Below are 21,571 nucleotides of genomic sequence, written 5' to 3'. Positions count from 1 at the left end.
CTATCAACTAATATTTTATTTTCATAAGTAGTCATTATTATCTAGAATATCAACTTTCCTGAGATAGTGGTACTCTGAAGTTCCTGAGGGATCTCAGCCTTTTGCCTTCTGCATAGGTGTATGTATACTGGCAGCCATGATTTGTTTGCATGTGATTTGCTCAGAGTATTATTCTCTGATAATTGTCTTCAAGGCCCTACATTTGTCCCTGAGTTTCACTACTAAGAATAAAAGAAGACAAGCCTTCAACCACATTGCATTGACTGCACCATTTATCCTGAACCACTCACCCTGATCCACCTCACACACAATTTCTGTACCTTTTCCATATGTCCCAGTTTCTGACCCTATAACTAGTATTTCTATTCAATTTTAAATTTTCTCACAGATGTTCCTATGTAATGCTTCTAGTAAGTTCACTTTGCTTTTATTTTTTTAATTTAATTTTTATTTTTATTCATTCATTTATTTTAATATGACCACACACACACACACACACACAGAGAGAGAGAGAGAGAGAGAGAGAGAGAGAGGTAGAGGGAGGGGAGAGAGGGAAAGTGAGAAAGTAAGCCACCAGGTCTGGTACTCAAACCGTGGTTGACCATGTGGGAGTATCCGGCACTTTAACCACCATGCCATCTGCTGGTCCCAGTTCATTTTCCTTTTGAAATGAACCCTAGATGCTGCTGATAGGATTATTTTCATGTGTGTGGGTCTTTGTTGGTGGTACTATCCTCAGAGGTCCTGTTCAGTTCTCCCATTGATAAGTTACTTTCCAGTTTTATTACAGAATTAATTATACTGAGTTCCTCCCTAGATTATTCATGTATTATAATGATATTGGGTCACTGGAAAAGTCATGATACATTTTTGCATAGAAAAACAGAAAAAATATGCCATAATTTTTCCAATGGCCTAATACATTATTGAATTTATATATTTTAATTCCATTGCCTTCAGCATGTTATATCTTTTGTATAGCACATAACTCTCTCGTAGAGAATGTTTTATTAGTTCTTTATATTGTGTTTTATTCCTACTCTCTCCCAAATGCACTTACACCTCTCAGAGAAATGAGATCTGTAACTATATCTCAAAATAAAATAAAATAAAAATAAAAAAGTACCTCCAGTGCTTCCTGCAATCCTAATAACTTCCTAATTTGTTATACACGAGGTAATCAAAAAGTTCATGGAAAATGTGTACTATGAAAAAACCTATGCATGTATTTCACAATTTTTTGCACCTAAATAAACTTATACTGTAATTCCATTTTCCAATAAACTTTGGAAGTTCCTCCATTTATAAGCAAGCAAACAGAATGAACAAGTAAATACAAAAATCCTCAAGGCATGTATAAAGTACATCTTACTGCATGATATGAAATTATCTGAGTTCCTTTTTAAAATGTACCTATTTGAACATGTGTATTTATATGTTTATATGTAAATATGAAAATTATACACAATTTAAACATTTTTATGAATATACTGATATAGTTTTTTTTAAATAAAACTACTTCTGAGATTAAAAATAATAGTTGAAAGTATAAAGAGAACTATCACAGGCTTCATGAGCATTTTGACCTAAGGTTTGTTATGGAAGGTCATTTATATCCCTATCTTCCTCTCTCCTCTAATTCCTAGAGAAGAAATAAATACTAGAATTTTCAATATAGTACTTCTTGGCTTCTAAATAGGATTGTTATTTTTATGTCTGAGATTATTATCAGATGCTATGAAAGATTACTCATAACAAGGATTTTGGAAAATGTGAAAAATATTTAGGAATTTCAGGATCATTATGGTTCTGCAAGATCACTTTTAGAGAACACATTCAATACTCTAGGGTAGCTTAGGCTCTGTCATAGGGCAACCATTGATATTTTCAGCTGCAAAACTGTCAGTACAGTAAAAGTTCTGACTTATTTTAAGATACTTTTGCTTAACTCAGCTTAAGCATATATATATAAAATTATACAAACGTAGCTAGTTGTCTGTCAAAATGTTTTCTGCCCTATTAAGAGAAAGAAAGCATCCTACTGTATTTGAAATATGATTTATTTGGGGACCAGTAAATGACATAATGGTTACATCGCTGGACTCTCACATAGTCAACTGTAATTTAAGTTCCAGACCCAGAGGCTTAAAATTCAGGCTGGGTGCATGTGCATGCATACCCAAAATCCCGAGAGGAGAATGGAGGAGAAGGGATTGTGGTGTGGCCATCCCCCCTGGTGTGTGTGTGGGTGATTTCTTGCTTTCTGTCTCTCTGTTTCTCTCTGACTCTCCAGAGAGCGTACGCACCCTATAGCAGGAATTCTTCTTAAAAAAAAAAAATATATATATATATATATATATATATATTTTTTTTTTTTAAGAAGAATTCCTGCTATAGGGTGCGTACGCTCTCTGGAGAGTCAGAGAGAAACAGAGAGACAGAAAGCAAGAAATCACCCACACACACACCAGGGGGGATGGCCACTGTGGAGAAATATTTATTTTCTTATAAATACTTTTTTTTTTTTAATAATAGATGAAGCACTTTGAACTAGAAGAAGCAAATTAAATTACACCAAATGTACTTTAGATATATACTCACTCACTATACAGAAAATTCTTAGAAAGGAGAATTTCTATATCATCTGCATTCAATTTATAAAACTGGTGAGATATTTGATTTTCTGTAAAACTGTATAGTAGATATGTGAATAGTGAAGCAAAAAATTAAAATTTATTATTCACAAAGTACAGAAACCTTTAGTGGTCACAGTAATTATTCCTCTTTATTGCATATTGATATTCTTTGAACTAGTCATCCTGATCATTCATACACAATAGGTCACTTTCCTCTTCCACTCTTAGCATTTTTAACCTTCCTGATTGAAGTATCTATAGCTGATCTTTCTTATGTTTCTAGGTTACATAGACATAAATAACTTCATGCAGTGAAAAAAAATCAGTAAGTTAGCTTGTTTAGTGCTTCACAAAACAAAACAAAAGCATCCTACATTAAGTAAGTAACTTATGTTGTCCTTTTTTTTTTTTTTTTTTTTTTGTTCCAGGGTGCTTTGGTGAGTGCAAGTTCGGATGATACACTTCATTTGTGGAACCTTAGACAAAAAAGGCCAGCTATTCTTCATTCTCTTAAATTTAACCGAGAACGGTAAGAACATATAAGTTAAAACAATGTTTTAAATCCATATTTCAATATGAAAATGTTTAATATGAACCAGCAATTCTACTTGTAAAAATTGATCCTAAGTAACTGTCAGAATTTCCTGAACAAATTTCAGGCAAATGTGACAGACTTTTATTATTATAATCTCGGTAACTAGAAATAATGCATGCATATACTGTCTTTTATAATAGCTTCATTTTATAGAAAAAGCATAATCACTATAGATTCAGTTATCACTAATAGTGAACACCTAAACTTTTTGTTCTCCTAGCTCTAAACCAATACTTCAGCAATGACATATTCTTTTTCCTGGGCTAGGGTACTGAAAGCCTAAACCTGAAGTTTAAAGGTCAAGTAAATAGTTAACATGCTTTTATACCTTTTAATCACAGGTACCTTCTGTACTGTAACCCTTTCACTTGAAATATTTTTACAGTAAAAAAAAATAATAATACAGAGACGAAGGTTTTATGTGTCCAAAAAAATTTAGTACCCTCAAGTAACACTAACTGTCCAAGATTAATATTTTCAAAGATAATAACTTGATCAGAATTCAGGTCTCATTTTAGAATAAAATATTTATATATGAAGGGTAAAAAAAAATATTTTAATTCTCATAGGTTTGTATTAATAGTTGGGAAAAACTCCTGCTACAAAAAAGCATATAACAAGAGAAAACTAAGCAAGTTTATTAACTCCTGCAGTACACATCATGCAGAGGGGCAGAAGAGAGGATGTAGGTCAAAGCTGTGGTTTAGAGTCCAGTTTATATAAGATCTTTTAACAAAGAGCATTACATTTTAGAGAGGTGCCAGGACAAAGAGGAAAGCAGTCCCAGACTTCCAAAGGTGGGAAAATATAGGAAGGTAAATTTATGGGAGGGCATTAATGAGAGAAAGATTTTTCACAGACACTGGCACCACTGATTCTGAGCTGATAAGGAGCCTTTGTCTTTGTAAATCTCAGTCCTGCTTTTAGATGAACAGAGGAAAGGCAGAGAGCTGCCCTGCATCTTAACTGTCTTCAGTGTAAAATTTTTTCATATTTTGGGGAGGAAATATTTAGATTCTTTCATGATTAAAAAGAGGAAATTAAATGAATATATTCTTAGAATTTATTTGTAATAAACTGTACCATATTTTTTAAAGTTTTTTTCTATAGGGTGGATGCACTTGCCAGAGAGAACAGAGAAAGAGAGAGAGGAAAAGTGAGAAATCACCCCCTCACCCAGAGTAGATGGCCCTACCACAATTCCTTCTTCTCCATTCTCTTCTTGGGATTTTGGGCACATCATTATGTATTCACCAATAATCCACCTAGAAATAAAGTAAAATTTGTAGTAGAATTTAGCTACATAAAGTAATATGATAATTATTTATTATTTAGGGAACAGTCTTTGGAGTGAATAGGAAGGAACCTCACAGAAAAATTTGATGTTAATGACAAGAAGAGAAATCTCGGAGAAGTAAATTTATACAGACTACCAAATGCCATTCAAATAAAAAATGGACGCAAGCAGTCCCTGGGCTAAGTCACAAAATAGTACATATTTTATTTTACTGAATGATAGAGGTTTATGAGGATTCACCACTATAAAGGCAGAACTTAATAAAGTAAAACATGGTGAAAAAAAATAAATATGGTGGGAAAAAAAAGGACAGCAATTGTATATGTGTGTGTATATATATATATATGTCAATTATATATATATATATATATACACACACACATATGTATACATATACAGACATTCTTTCTTACACACACACTATTTTTATTGTCATGAACATAATATTAAGTCATTAACCTTAAATATTATGAATAATATTCATGAGAAAAACATCTCTATATTTTAGGATTCAGCATCAATGAAATTTTTTTGACCTAGTTTTTTTTATACATTCAATCATTGTACATCACGTGGCTTTTAAAGTGAATTTACCCAGAACCAATATAACTCACACTGGTACAGCTGAGAATACTGTGCTGTTATTGTCAACAGACAACAATGTATTTGTATGTCCTATAAATGTCTTGCCTCTGTAGTTTTTCTCTATAGTTTCTTTCATCACACTGTATTTTCAAAATTCAGTATTTTATAAGAAAAAGGGAGTTTATATTTTAGAATTTTGCAATTTTGCTAAAAGTAGACAGGACTTTTTTCTTTAAATTAGATCTAATTTTGATTATTTTAAAATTTAAAATGAGTATTGTAGAAGAAATTTCAAGATACTAAAGATTTTTAGGGTCAAAGTTTTTTATACAATTTCTTTTACTTTACCATAAAAATATCAACAATTCTGCTACCATATTGATTTTATATCTTTTTCTGCTGTTAAGACTTTTTAAATTTGGTTTGTTTCAATGCTTTAAGTAGATCTGACCCTACATATTTTTGGCAATGGATGGAGTGAGTTTCTCTCCCCTTTTACAATTAGAATGTTAAAGGGAATACTTTGGGTCCTTTTATGGACTTTTTAAGGAGACAAAATAATTGATAGTGACAATGTCTTTTTAAAAATAATTATTTAATTTAATTTAATTTATTATTATTTTAAAAAATTGACCAGAAAGGGATAGAGAGAGAGAGAGAGAAAGTGAAAAACAAGCTACCTAGTCTGGGGCTTGAACCAGTGGCAACCATCTGGAAATCCAACACTTTAACCACCACACCACCTGCCAGCCCCAGTATAATACTTTCTAATTATAATTTTATTATCTTAATTGAAGTGGATTGGTTGGTAGTAAAATAAAAGAACAAGCTGACAGAGTTGGTACAAGATTAAAATCATAGGAACCTATACTTCACTGCTTACGAAAAATGTGATACTTACCTTTTTGAAAAAGATAAATACACATCATCATGTGACTTGAGAATATTTTTTAACTATCACAATTTATTGTAGAAGGGGAAATATCTCTGCATGGTGAATGGGAGGTTCAAGTTTATAAAGGAGAACAAGCATCTCTTGGAACAGCCTCCAAACCCTTTGATAGTAACCATTTAATTATGCAAGTTTTTTTTTTTATATACCCTTGTGCTTATGTTGTATGCTTCAGGTTATATAGTTTATGCAGTAAGTTTTAGTTGATTTTATTAAGGCACCTTTATCCTTTGGTCTTATTATCTTTTTTTTTTTTTTTCTTTTTTGCTATAGGGCACGTGCACTCGCCAGACAGACAGAGATAGAGAGATAGAAAGCGAGAAATCACCCCCCAGGGGGGATGGCCATGCCGCAATCCCTTCTCCTCCATTCTCCTCTTGGGATTTTGGGCACATACGCACACGTGCCCGGTGTGAGTTTAAGCCACCGGGTCCGGGACACGAACTGCGGTCGACTACATGGGAGTCCAGCGACATAGCCATTACGCTAACTGCTGGTCCCTGGTCTTACTATCTTTGAAGGCAGCAACTGAGTTTAAATATTCTAGTCACTTCTGGTGGGTGCTATCTGGATTCCTTACAAATACAGTTTTAAACTTAAACATGAACAGGGTAAAAAGGAGCAGAGGGAAAGGGGCAGCTCTTCACCCAAGCCCCTGCTCAGTTTTAGGTGTGGGAGGAGAGACTGTTTTGGCCCTTGAAATGACTGACCTGAGTTCCGGCACCCACAGGGTAAGAAAGTAGGAAGATTGATCTTTCTTATGCCAATGCTACTTTATCCTCCCCCCAACTAGGAGCAGAAGGAAAGCAGACCCAACCAGAGGCAGCTCTTCACCTATGCTCCCTGCCCATATAGGATGTGGGAGGAGGGACTGGCTTTGCCCTCAGAACTACCATTTTGTTCCAGTAACCACAGGGAGCAGAGAGAGACCTGGCCTGAATAGAGGCAGCTCTTCACCCAAGCTCCCTGACCCAGTCTAGAGTTTAGGGGAAGGGTTGTCTAGGCCCTTGTGACCACAATCCCCTGTGATTTTGGATACCACCACCAAATTCTCACCTCCCAGCTAAGTCCCCTTAAGGCTATTTAATTTTGTAATTCTTGGTTATAGTAGAACTATTACTTTATATTGAATTTAAGGCCAAGCAAATCTTTTTTTCTTTTTTTTTTTTTTTAAATTTGAACTATTTTAAACCAGGTTTTTTCAATTACATACTTTAGCAATTGTTGCTTTTTAAAACTAAAATGCAGAGAGGCCAACAGGTTGGATAGTAGTTAAGGTGCTGGACTTCCACAAGGCCAACTGTGTTTGAGTCTGGATCTGGCGCTTTGAAACTCATGCCAGGTGCTTGTGCGTGTGCGCCCAAAATCCTGAGAAGAGAATGGAGAAGGGATTGTGGTTTGGTCAGCCCCTTCTGTGGGTGATTTCTCACTTTCTCTTTCTCTGTCCCTCTCTGTCTCTCCAGGAAGCACATACACCCTATGGCAAAAATCTCTTGAAAAAAGAAAAAGAACACTGAAATGTGGATTTTTAATGTATTCCTTAATATAGTTCTTTTTTTTTTTCCCCTCAGTCTCTGGTCCTAACCTCAATATATGTGTAGATGCAATTATATCATTAAATATCTTGATATCTGTTCCAGAATAGATGAGAAAGTTCATCAGTGGAGATTATTTTTCTCCAATGACCATTCTTTCTCAGTGGGAGAAAGGCTTCATAATTTTTTAAGTCGAGTAAAAAAGAATAGAGAATTAAATATTACTGAGTATGGTATAAAATGCTTGCATTACTAATGACTCCTGTTAGAGAAAAGATAGAGAATATTAGATGATGAAGTAATTATTTCAAGAACAGCTAAAGAAACTAAAGTAACGGTTTTCAAGACTAAGTTCTTTGTCTTTTGCTATTTCAGTTTTAATGAAGAAATAAGTTTGAAACTTTAGTGCAAGAAAGGATATTTCTGACTCAATCTTATATAAACAAACTGATACTATTAATTATCATTATTTAGTTTTGCCAAATGATATTTTAATTCTAAATTTCCAGGGGGATAGGAATACCTTATAAATTTTTTATCTCTACCACATATACAGGCATATAGTACTTGTGAAATTATTATTATATTAATAAATATTCTACATGTCAGTCATTACTCTTAGTATATTATATGACAATGTGAGTTAAGAACCAATGATTCCTCATACATCTTTGACCATATGTATTTCTTGCTCATTCCAAGCAATTTCACAATAACTGTAAGATTATAAAAATGTTATAATCTTTGCTTATATAATAGATAATAAATAATATGTTGGGGGAAATCAAGATAAAGTCAATATTCTGTGCTTTCTAATGAAAAAGTAAGCTATTTAAGCAGTTCTCTTGAGAATATCAGGTAATCCATTTTATATGATACTACATATCAAAATAAAAATTTAATGTTTTACATTTGGAATTAGCAAACTGTGGCTCATGGGTCACATGTGACCCACTATCATTTTAAAAATAAAGTTTTATTGGAATAAACCTATGTTCACTGGTTTATTTATTATTGATGGCTATTTTTGTACTATAAGAATTGTTGCAACAGAGACCATATGGCTTTCCAACTAAAAATATTTATTATATTTTAGCATATCATAATTTTACTATCTTGACTGGGATTATTGGTAAGTCATTTTTGTAATCGCAGAGATTTGACTTTTTAAAAAATTTAACTTATGGGGATCAGCAGTTGGTGTAATGGCTATGTCGTTGGACTCCCATGGAGTTGACCGCGGTTTGAGTCCCGGACCTGGTGGCTTAAACTCGCACCGAGCGCACGTGCCTTATAGCAAAAACCTCTCCAAAAGAAAATTTAACTTATGTTCAACAGTTTTCTAACTAACAACAGACAACAAAATCTAGTGAAATTTTCACTGGCTGGTTACTTGATTAATAGCCCTGTAAGACCATGAATGAAATTCAACTAAATGGTCTTTTTTTTTTTTTTAATTTTGTCTATCATATAGTAATTCTAGGTAGTTCAAATTCATCAGATTCTTTTTTGTAACAAAATTACCTTTCTTCTTTTGTAGTTTATTTATTTCTTCCATAAGTGAATGAGAGAGGGGAAAATAATAGGGTCTAATGCTGCAATCCATCCCAGTCTCAGCTAGCTCTGAAACTTGGACATGTGCATGTATGGTGTACTCGGGGAAGTCTTCTGACTTGAACCCAAAGCCTTCCCATGTGGGTCGGCTTCACAGAGCACCGTTTTTACCACTCTGACATCTTATTTCTTTATTCTTCCTTCTATATGGTTTGAGTTTTTCCACTAATTTCTACGTATCAGTTCTTTTTCTTTTTCTTTTCTTTTTTTTTCGTAGAGGTTTTTGCTGTAGGGCACATGCACTCCCCAGAAAGACAGAGAGAAACAGAGAGACAGAAAGTGAGAAATCACCCCCCAGGTGGGCTGGCCATGCTGCAATCCCTTCTCCTCCATTCTCCTCTTGGGATCTTGGGCACGCACGCACATGCGCCCGGCACGAGTTTAAGCCATGGGGTCCGGGACTCGAACTGCGGTTGACTACATGGGAGTCCAGTGACATAGCCATTATGACATCTGCTGATTCCCGTATCAGTCCTTTGATTTAAGGTCTTGAAGAAATTGGACCCAGCAGATGGCATAACCTTTACATTCACTGAACTCCCAAATGGCCAACTGCAGTTCGAGTCCTAGATCCAGTGGCTTGAAATTCACCCTGGGTGCTTGAGCATGCATGCCCAAGATCCTGAAAGGAAAATGGGGGAGAAGGGATAGCAATGTGGCTATCCCCCCCGGGATGATTTCTCACTTTCCCCTCTCACTGTCTCTGTCTCTCTCTCTCTCTAGCGAGAGAGCATGTGCTCTAAGGCAAAAGCTGCTCCAAAAGAAAAAAAAAAAAACATTAAAGAAATTTTAGGGCAGCTATCTGTTCCTTTCTCTGACTGTTGTAGCGCCTACTCAACATTATTATCATTATCATCATCATTATTCTCCTCCACATCATCATCCTCTTTAACTAGTTTGAGGGAACTACATAGCCACAAGCCTTTAAGTTACTACTAGTAATTTTGCAATTGTGGTTCTTATTCTGAAACCTGAAGCATAGATAAGCAGCGGTAATTCAACCACATAACAATGTTTCTTAAAAATTTGGTTCATAGGGGGCCAGCAGGTGGTGTGGTGGTTAATACACCGATTTCCACATGGCCAACCACAGTTCGAGTTCCAGAGCTGGCTGCTTGCTTTCTCACTTTTCCTCTCTTTCTGTCTCTCTCTGGTGAACATATGTGCCCTGCAGCAAATTAAAAAAATAATAATGATAAATGTGTTTAAATAATTCTTTTAAAAAATGTGGTTCATAGATTATTTGTATCAGTATCAGCTAGGGAAGTACTACCTAAACTTTAATGTGTTTATGATTCAAATACAAATACACAGCACACATGTAATCATGTCCTCTCCCTCACTATCTCAATCATCCTAAGTAAATCACGTTCTCACTGGGTTCAGAAAAAATACGAGAGTTTTTCTTAACTAATAGTTCTAGCCACTACTCATCAGTTGGTCATTTGATCTAAGGTGAAACTTTTTTGTCATCAAGGCTTTAGTTTATTCCTTAATAAGGATGAGAAAAAAAAGTGTTACTAGTTCAAAGTATAGTTCTAGTTCTATTTGGATCTTCCCTATATATCCCATTGTTCTTGTGCTATAGAGTCTTTATATATTGGAATTCTCCCTGTTGCTTCAGGTCTCATTACTGAAACCTGGCAGTTCTTAGTCTTTTCTTATTAACCCTGGAAATTGCTATGCCATATAAAAATGTGCTGTTTTTCTACTTGAACTCCTATATTTGTATCGTATTTTATGGGATTAGTGTTTTCTTTAGTCTCCCTGTGATTCAGCATGGATGGTCTCAAATATTCTTTAAAATGAGTTTCCTCTTCCTACTTAAGATTGAATTAAAATATTGATCATTCATTGCCTAGAAACGTTATTATCACATTATTTCCTGTGCAACCTTATTAAATATCCCTTGGTGACAGCAATTCCAGACTTTAGGTTTTAATCAAACTTGTCCAATGTATCATATAGGTTACACATTAATTTGATTGTCAATGAACTCTTATTACTCATGTGTTAATAATAGCAGGGTATTTAGTGTTCTGGGTATAGTATGCAGAGTGTTTTTAGCAGGATACTTGAATAGGTGAAGTTTGGTTCAGAGAGGTAGGCTGTGGAAAAGTTAGATGAATTAGACTGAGGATATAAGTTGCATATACTGAGTATTCCCTTTTCACTCTTATACAAAGAGGTACAAGATAAAATCATGTTGGAAATGTATCATTTTTTGGGGGGGAGAGGTTTTTTTTTTTTTTGCTATAGGGTGCACGTACTCGCCAGACAGACAGAGAGAGACAGAGAGACAGAAAGCGAGAAATCACCCCCCAGGGGGGATGGTCACGCTGCAATCCCTTCTCCTCCATTCTCCTCTTGGGATCTTGGGCACGCACACACATGCGCCTGGCGTGAATTTTAAGCCACCGGTCCAGGACGTGAACCGCGGTTGACTACGTGGGAGTCCAGCGACATAGCCATTATGCTAACTGCTGGCTCCCTCGAAATGTATCATTTTTGTGGCTTCTGTTGTTAGTTGTTTGTTTGTTTGTTTTATTAATCTATCTGCCTGGTATCAGAATTCTGTTCAGCTCTTTGAACGTTTTACTGACTTCCGTTTCCAAACAAATTCTAGGAAACATTATGATTCAGTAACAAGTTCCAGCAAAAGATAACTGAACTTATCCTCCTTCTTTTTTTAAGAATTAATAAAGAGCACAGTTAGAATAAACTAGGGAGTGATTACATGTATAGAAGATGTAACCACTTACATTATAAAATATGTGATTTACTCTGGTAAACTCACATATTTTATAAGTGAATTTTAAAATAAATATAAAATTTTAATATAAAATTTTTATATTGAATTTTAAATTCACATATTTTATATTTGGAAGTCATGATTGTTTTGGTTATAGAACAGGTCCCAGAGCTGGTAAATTCACATATTTTATATATGGGAGTCATGATTGCTTTGGCTATGGAACAGGTCCCAGAGCTGGTCAGAAAGCTCATTCCAAAGATGAGAATAAAAAAACAAAATGAAGTGAAGAGTACAGTAGATCTCTGACATTATGAGTTGTATTTTAAACTGAATGAAAAATGAATTTATCATTTCATATAGACATAAGTACCACTTCTCTGTGAAGTCTGAAATTTATGTTTTATGTGTACCTAATATCTATTTTAAGCAAATCTTATCTAAGCCAATAAGCAATGTATTGGAGTGAGAAGTAGTGATTTTTTTAAACAAACTGATATGGCTTTGAATGTCAGTTTTGCCACGTTTCCCCTTTTTCAAACAGAAATAGGTGTCTTGCATTGCTGTTTTCAGAATTAGAAATAATATAAATTAATTCTCTCATTAGGCACTTATTAGTGACTGTTATTATCATTATTGCTTTTATTGATATAAATAACAGTAGTTATTTATTCTGTAGCCTAAACTAATAACAGAATGCTACTTGAATATATATAATAAATTTTATTGTTTATATAGCTATTACATAATAACTAAAAGAAGAATAAAATGCTAATCAGACATAAAATTTAGGTATTTTAATTATAATTTTCTTTCTTTCAGAATTACTTACTGTCATCTACCTTTCCAGAGTAAATGGCTCTATGTTGGGACAGAAAGAGGAAATACACATATTGTAAATATTGAATCTTTCATTCTTTCTGGATATGTTATCATGTGGAACAAGGCAATTGAACTGTAAGTTTGACTTGTATATCATTTTATTTGACTTATATATTTTATATAGATAACATATATATTGAATCACAGTATTTGACACATCTATTGGTAATTTATAATTAAGTGGAGTGAAAAGTTCAGCTGAAATAAATTCATGAAACCTTTTAAAAATATATATTCTAGTATTAACATATATTAATTTTAGACTTTCCAAAACCATAACTACTACAAACATTGAAAATGTCATATATACAATATTTGATGATTAAATAGTAAGACTTGGGCCAGCCAGTGGCATAGTAGTTAAGGTAGCTGGATCCCACATGATCAAATACACAATTTGAGTCCTGGACCTGGTGGCTTGGAAAACACATGGGGCACAAGTACACGCATGCCCAAAATGAAAAAGAAGGGATTGCGGTATGGCCAGCTCCCCTGGGGAGTTATTTCTCACTTACTCTCTCTTTCATTCTTTCTCTCTCCCCCTTTTTCTTTCCCCTAGCAAGTGAACACACCCTTTAACAAAACTGAAAATGAAAAGAAAAGAAAGTACAGCTCATTGTACAGTTATACATGGAAAAAAATCATCATACTTTGTTATAATCAACCTTAGTATAGCCACTTTCAGATGTATTATTTTAGTAAAAATAAAAGTCACTATCAGTGTACATATTTTTTAAGACTGGAGTTTATTGTTCTTTAGCCTCAATAAAATATTGTTCTGGTTCAAAAGAGAAACAATTTATTAGTATCTTCATGTGATACAGCTTTTTGAATATGTGATTCATGGCAATTATAACCACTTTGACTTTGGCAGTCATGTTTAAGTTTCTGCACATATAAACTGTAAATCTCTTTAAATATGAAACTTCATTAAATTTCAAGCCATCCTTTTGTAGTACATAAATAAATGGTTCTCCAGGTCAATTAGTTAATTGGAAAAACACATTTTATTTAATAAATGTTAATGTCTCTCTATATCAGGTGCTTAATAAGAAATGATGGACTTGAAGCAGACTCATTTTCTCTCTTATATATTCTGATGTACAAACTCATTTTCCAAGCTTCTGATTAAAATATCCTATTTATTGAATCTTGATTTTGATCTTTATAATAATTCTTTTCCCTATTCCAATGTTTTAATGTGCATTTTATTTCTCGATAGGGAAGGTTGTTACTAGTTATACTCTTGTTATAATATTCCTTTTGTATTATAACCTAATGGATCTTTTATTGATGATAATTCTTCCTTATTAGATTAAGGGAGTGCAGAATCTTTATTGTTCTTTCTTTTTCTTCATACTTGACTTATTTTGGAGCACTACTATGATAAATAGTTACACATTTTCATTTATATTTTCAAGATAATTGGTATGAGCTATTTTTCTCTTATTTGTCCTAAAGTTTTAATGTTCTATATGTGTATTTTTAAAATATATATCTATAGAAAGTCACATTTCCCAAAAAGTTGCTTACTTTTTAGCTATTTTGGAAGGATTTTTCCCTCTATAATGTTAGTCCTATAACAAGAATAACAGGGCTGAATTTAATGCCTTTTTCATAAACAGTGTTTTAGGATGTTGATAAAAACATACAAATATAAATAAAATTAAGAGAAGATTGAATTATAGAACTTCTAAGCAAACTCAATATTAGTGCAAATGTGTATATGTATCATTTATGTTAATCTGAAAGCTGCTAAAGTAATCAAGGGCTTATTATCTTAAACAGATCATATATTTCAATACTCTTGAAATGTTGTTTCCATATTCATTTTCTTAAAAAATCTTTTTCATAGTTCAAATTACCACCAGAATGTGTGGTTTATACTTTGTTTATGTGAACTTACATAACCTATATGATTTCAGGCCTAATGAAGTTTAAGAATGTTTATTGTAAACTAGTATAAAATTAGGAGAAATTAAAGAAATAAAATGAGGCATTTTTACTTTCATAGTGTGATATTACTCATGATTTGGCACTAGAATAGCATCTACCATTCTGTGTATAAATCCTGTGTTTTGTGGAGTTGTCTGAAAATGTGCTTGAAATATCAAGATATTATTAGTAAACAGTGTGTCATCAACTCCTGAATGTCTCTTCTTTTATTTATACCAAATTTTCCAAAGTGTGTTTCATGAAATTGTAATTACATTGTGATAGATTACATTTTAAATGCCATCTTCAGTTCTCCCAGAATTTTTTTTTCAATTGCTCTCTACCTCGTGATGTACATTAGAAACTTCACACTACTTCCAGTTAATATGTGTCAAGTCTATGAAACAATAATAAAATAGACATTTAATTTGACTAGTCATTTCATAAATACAACTTAGATTATCAATTTTAACAATATTTCTCAGTATGGCAATGCAAGAATTGCCTTTTAAAGATAAATGAGATCATATTTATGTTAAGTCCTTAGCTGAAATACTTTTCATTGAATGTTTATTTTTCAATTGTTTCAAGTTTTAGTGAATTATCTTTATTGTAATTATAGGACATTCCCAGAATTATGAGTAGCTTTTGTTTCTAAAATGTATAGATTTTTGCTATAGGGTGTGTGTGCTCGCCAGAGAGACAGAGAGATAGAAAGCGAGAAATCAACCCCCCCACACCTGGGAGGATGGCCACGCCACAATCCCTTCCTTCTCTTTCATTCTCCTCTTGGGGTCGTGGCACGCACACACACACACCTGGAGTGAGTTTAAGCCACTGGGTCCAGGACTCAAACCATGGTTGACTACATGGGAGTCCAGTGACATAGCCATTATGCCAACTGCTGGTCCCAATGTGTATTATTTCTAATCCTTAAAATGTTCAGTAGTATCAATGCTACTATCTTCATTTTCTAGAAAATTTTAGACAAATCCACTAACAAAATTTATCAATATCTAATAAATCTGTATTTATTTGTCTGGGTCACTCTGAGGAGTCAAAATCAGAGGAATCTAGAACTACTTAATTTTCCACTTTTCTAAGATTTAAATCTTTATAATTCGATGTCCAGGAGATGTCATAATGGTTATGTCACTGGACTCCCACATAGTCAACAGTGGTTTGAGTCCTGGACCAGGCGCTTAAAACTCATGCCAGGTCCATGTGTGTGCATGCCCCAAATCCCAAGAGGAGAATGGAGAAGAAGGGATCAAGGATCACGGTGTGGCCAGCCCCCCCCACTCAGGAAGTGATTTCTTGCTTCCTGTCTCTCTGTCTCTCTCTGTCTCTTTGGCAAGCACATGTGCTCTATAGCCAACATCTCTCTAAAACAAACAAGCAATTCTGTGGCAGTACCTTTGATGCTTTTCATGTATGCTTAAGGAATACACTAAAATTATGTCAGTATAATATTAATCTGGAACAATTATCATGAAGAAAGGCTGTAGAAAATTGATCAGTAATACACATACATTGTCACATCAGGTTTTATCATATTTAACTATGATGTAATCATATACAACAATGAGATAAAATAAACTATGGATTGTAAAAGAAACATGCCAGGTATTAGACTAGAATAAAGTCAGACTGACAGAATACAGGTCTGTTTAATGGTATGCTGTTAGACTGATAATTATCTGTTATTCATTATACTATAATAGATAACTAGATAAATGAGGCATAAACAATGAACTAAGTTTCCACAGTTTGTCAGTTTTCTGTAAGATGGCTAACATTAGAGTGAGTTTCTTTTTAAATCAAAGGTTCCACTGTACTTAGGGGAAAGATCAGAAGAGATTTTATGTTAAATTTTAAATCAGGTATGTACTTTGCAATTTGGTTCAAACAAGTTTACAGCATTAGTTTTGTGGCTGTAATATTCTTTTTTCTGTATAAATAAAAACTCAATTGGGACCAGTAGTTAGCCTAATGGCTATGTCGCTGAACTCCCATGTAGCTGACTGCGGTTCAAGTCCCGGAACCGGTGGCTTAAACTCACACTGGGCACGTGTGCATGCATGCCCAAGATCCCAAGAGGAGAATGGAGGAGAAAGGATTGTGGCGTGGCCATCCCCCTTTGGGGGGTGATTTCTTGCTTTCTGTCTCTCTGTCTCTGTCTTTCTGGCGAGTGCACGAGCCCTATAGCAAAAACCTCCCTCAAAAAATTAATAATAAATAAATAAATACTCAATTTAAAGTTTTCAAAAGCCCATATCTGGTGATAAACATTTTAGATGATGAATCAACCCATTATTGTATGGATTTTTATTCTTTAGTATGATGTTTTAAGAGGTCAGCAGATGACATAGCGATTACATCACTGGACTCCCACATGGCCACCATGGTTAGAGTTCCAGATCCAGTGACTTTAAACTCACTCAGGGTGCATGTGCATGCATGCCCAAGATCCCAGTAGAAGAATGAAGGATAGGGGATTGCAGTGTGGGCATCCCCACTTGGGGGTGATTTCTCACTTTCCCTGTCACTGCCACTGTCTCTCTCTGTCTCCAATGAGAGCATGTGCCCTGGGGCAAAAACCTCTTCTAAAAAATCATATATTTTTAAAAATCACAAATATTTTAATATAGTAGAAGAAAAATAGTAAAGAAAACCAGAAACTCAAATGAATTTGAGCTCAATATTGAGAATTTGGGAGTTTATTCTAGTATAATCTTAATTTCTTTGTTTCAGTCTCTAACAGTAAGGTATTTTCATGTTTAAATTATAATTGCTGTTTTGAATTGATTTAACAGATCCACCAAGACGCATCCAGGTCCAGTTGTACATTTAAGTGATAGCCCAAGAGATGAAGGGAAAGTGAGTATTATAATACAATTATTCTTGCTCTTATATTCTTCATTCTTGTAAAAAAGTATTTATTATTTTATGCTAAATATGGAGCACAGTTCATAGTATTCACTGTTACCAAAAATTAAAATTTGTTGAATGAATGATTCATGTTAATAATGGTCCCAATTTAAATCTTCAATTTCATCCAAAGCTAAATTTGATATATTCTGGAATTCTGAGGATTAAAACTTGTGGAACAACTTTAACTTTTGAATAATCTGTGATTGAACTTAAATAATATGATTATCAATATTATTAATCATTTACTTTTGTTTTTTGATTTGGGCAGTGATAAATGATCAGTATTAAAAGCAAATTAGCCAATCGATTTTATAAATATATATTAGTATAAAACCTATTTCACATTACAGAAATAATTCTTATTCATCTTCATTATTTTATAATTTGCATTTGTTGATGAGGAAACAAAATTAATAACATGAAGAGATATGACATGTCACCAGCATTATAAATAATATGTCTCTTTAAGTATATAAGTTTTGCTCAGTAACACAGAAAACAATAGTTTATTTAGTGCAAGGTTTTTTTTGTTTATTTTTAATGGATAGAAACAGAATTAACATAACAAAATTTGAACCTTGTAGGTAAGTTCACCTGATGAAACATTTTTTTTTTCCAAATTGATCCATACATACAATGTAATTTCAGTCAGGATCAGAATTTATTTATTTTTAAAGAATTTGCAAGCTGAAATTTATCTTAAAATAAAATGCTAAAGAACAGCTGTGACATTTTTGAAAAATAAATTTAGTATGATATTTTTACAGGTGTATATGAGAAGACCATACGGATCTAAATAGATATTCCAAAAATTGTTCAGGCATTTGGTGGAGTTTTCTCTATTTTAGGGATGATTTTTCAGGACATGATTAACTATTGAACAAAAGGTCCTAGACAACTGGCTATTCATTTTGAAAAAAATATTAAGACTTTTACTTTATACTAGTCACATAAATAAATTATACATGTAAAAAATACATAAATGTCAAAATCACAACTTAGGAAGTATTTGAAGAAACTTACAGTAATACAGGTTGTTACTGTGGAGTAAGGACACCCTTGGGTAAGATATAAAATCTAAAAACTTTAAGGACTATATAATAACAAAACCATCATAGTAAGAGTAGACAACAGAGTGGGATACAATTATTTGCTCTATGTATCTAGCAAATAATGAACATGCAGAATATATAAATAATTTATATTAAATTTTCATCTTTTATAATAAGAAATATATGGAATATAAATACATTTAACTATGTGGACAATTTAACATTGTCAATATTTAAAACATATTTTCATTTTTTATTTGTTATGACCTAGAATATTCATTTCAGATGTCTATACTATTTATGTGACTAAAGGGACAAAATATTAAAAGCAGTCTAAATATTAATAGAAAAAATAAATGAATGCTTATACATACATACAGTGAAATGCTGTGGTGATGTAGAAAGTTCTTTAAGATACATTTTGAAAAAAAAATTATAGAACAGTAAGGACTAAGACTTCACAAACAATGCACTTATCTTATTTATTTATTTATTTATTTTTTTAAAGGCTTTTGCTGGAGAGGGCACATGTGCTTGCCAGAAAGACAGAGAGAGACAGAGAGACAGAAAGTGAGAAATCACCCTCCAGGGGGATGGCCACACCACAATCCCTTCTCCTCCATTCTCCTCTTGGGATCTTGGGCATGCACGCACATGCACCTGGCATGAGTTTAAGCCACCAGGTCCAGGACTTGAACCACGGTCAACTACATGGGAGTCCAGTGACATAGGCATTACGCCAATTGCTGGTCCCACAATGCACTATCTATATACTGTTAATAATATATTCAAATATCCAAGAAAAAAGGCTAAAAGGATACATACAAATCTAGGCAACAGACTAGAGATTGGAACTGGGCAAAATGGCCAAAGGCATTATTTTCCTTGTGCTGTTCAAATTTTTTATTAAATAATATAATGTTTAGTAAGAGTGTAATTACATATTAAAAGACACAGAATAAATGACTATTAACATCAGAAAACTATGTGTCTGAATTGTCTTACTAGCATAGAATCTTGAATAAATTATTTTACTTATTATATATCAGTAAAGCCTTTTGTTACATAGAAGTTTTTGATATTAATGTATCAGTTTTGACTTTTCATGTGATGCTTGTATTTTCTATTTTTTGTTTTCTATTTTTCCATTGGTTTTAAGGCTTTGCATTACACAATTAGATTTTAATCTCTGTGTTAACCATTTTAAAATTGGTTTGATATTGGTAAATACTTTTATTTTGTGCACATAAGTAATTCATTTATTGGATGGTAAATCCATTTTCCACTCATTTTCAAGAGACCTCACTTTCATATCAAGTATCAATATTTGGATTGACCTTCTGGTATTTCTCTTCTGTTGCATTATGTATCTATTGTAATAATGGCATACTTTCTTAGTTATTAACTTGCAGAATATCTTGATATCTGCTAAACTGGTTGCCTTCCTTCCGAGTTAACTTGGATATCTGGTCCTTTATTCTGTTGTATGAATTTCAGGATCACTTATCAAACTTTGTAATTCATAGTTAAAATTTAGGCTGGGGAACCAGCAGTTAGCGTAATGGCTATGTCGCTGGACTCCCACGTAGTCGACTGCGGTTCGTGTCCCGGACCCGGTGGCTTAAAACTCACGCTGGGCGCATGTGCGTGCGTGCCCAAGATCCCAAGAGGAGAATGGAGGAGAAGGGATTGCGGCGTGACCATCCCCCCTGGGGGGTGATTTCTAGCTTTCTGTCTCTATGTCTCTCTGTCTGTCTGGCGAGCACACGCGCCCTATAGCAAAAACCTTTCAAAAAAAAAATTTAGGCTGTAGTTTGAAAAAACAATGAGATTTGAATATATAATGTAGAGAAAATTTAGATATTTTAAATATGAATATGATATATTTATGAATACTTTAGCTTTCTTTTATGCTTTCCTATATAACATACCTTACTTCTAAGTACCTTATAAAATATAATGCCTTTTTTTGGGGGGGGGTATTGGTTTTTGCTATAGGGCATGTGCGCTCACCAGACAGACAGAGACAGAGAAATCAGACAGACAGAAAGCGAGAAATCACCCCCCAGGGGGGATGGCCATGCCGCAATCCCTTCTCCTCCATTCTCCTCTTGGGATCTTGGGCACGCATGCACACGCGCCCAGCGTGAGTTTTTTAGGCCACCTGGTCCGGGACTTGAACCACGATTGACTACATGGGAGTCCAGCGACATAACCATTACACTAACTGCTGGTCCCATAAAATGTAATGCCTTAATTAATGACTTAATCATTTTAAAATCAGTTTCATAATTATTGTTAATGTAGAAAATATTGTTGATTTTTGATACTTTGTATTCAGCTGCATCATTTAAATCTTTATTTTTAATAGATGTCCTTAGCTTCTCTGGAGTAATCCATGTATAAAAGCATTATAAGTATACAAAAATTTTATTTTTCCTTACTAATACTTATAGTTATATATTATTAATTTTTGTGTTTTGATGACTAGGATCTCAGTAGGGTTGGGTATAAATTATTTCAGTGGGAATTTTTTTGTTTCCGCCCTCAAAGGAAATGCCTCCAAGATTTTAGCATTAAGTAAGATGTTTGCTGCCGGTTCTTGGTTGATTGCATTTATAAAGTTAAAAAATTTCCACCTATTTACAAAATTCTAAGAGTTTTAAATTGTGTTGTGTTGAAGTTGATTTATTGCTTCTCTACAAACTACTTATATAAAGATGACTATCCCTTATCTTGTTGATTTGTTAAATATATTTATAGAGTGTCTAAATTTAAACATTTTTATATTTCTGGAGTTGA

General features: G+C 33.6%; 1 protein-coding gene across 2 annotated transcripts in view; it reads left to right on the top strand.

Moving 5' to 3' along the window:
• STXBP5L (syntaxin binding protein 5L) overlaps positions 1-21,571 on the top strand; it is a 376,137-nt gene that overhangs the window by 100,301 nt on the left and 254,265 nt on the right. For both annotated transcript variants that reach the window (XM_006146699.2, XM_006146698.2), the window contains exons 4-6: positions 3,065-3,165; positions 12,789-12,923; positions 17,600-17,663. In XM_006146699.2, coding sequence (XP_006146761.1) covers positions 3,065-3,165; positions 12,789-12,923; positions 17,600-17,663 — 300 coding nt within the window. The remainder of the gene's footprint in view (positions 1-3,064; positions 3,166-12,788; positions 12,924-17,599; positions 17,664-21,571) is intronic.

Source organism: Tupaia chinensis, unplaced genomic scaffold, assembly GCF_000334495.1.
Source record: "Tupaia chinensis unplaced genomic scaffold, TupChi_1.0 Scaffold000185_1, whole genome shotgun sequence".
NCBI classification, from domain to species: domain Eukaryota; kingdom Metazoa; phylum Chordata; class Mammalia; order Scandentia; family Tupaiidae; genus Tupaia; species Tupaia belangeri.
Note: the sequence above shows the minus strand (reverse complement) of the source record. Positions and strands in the feature narration are given on the sequence as shown.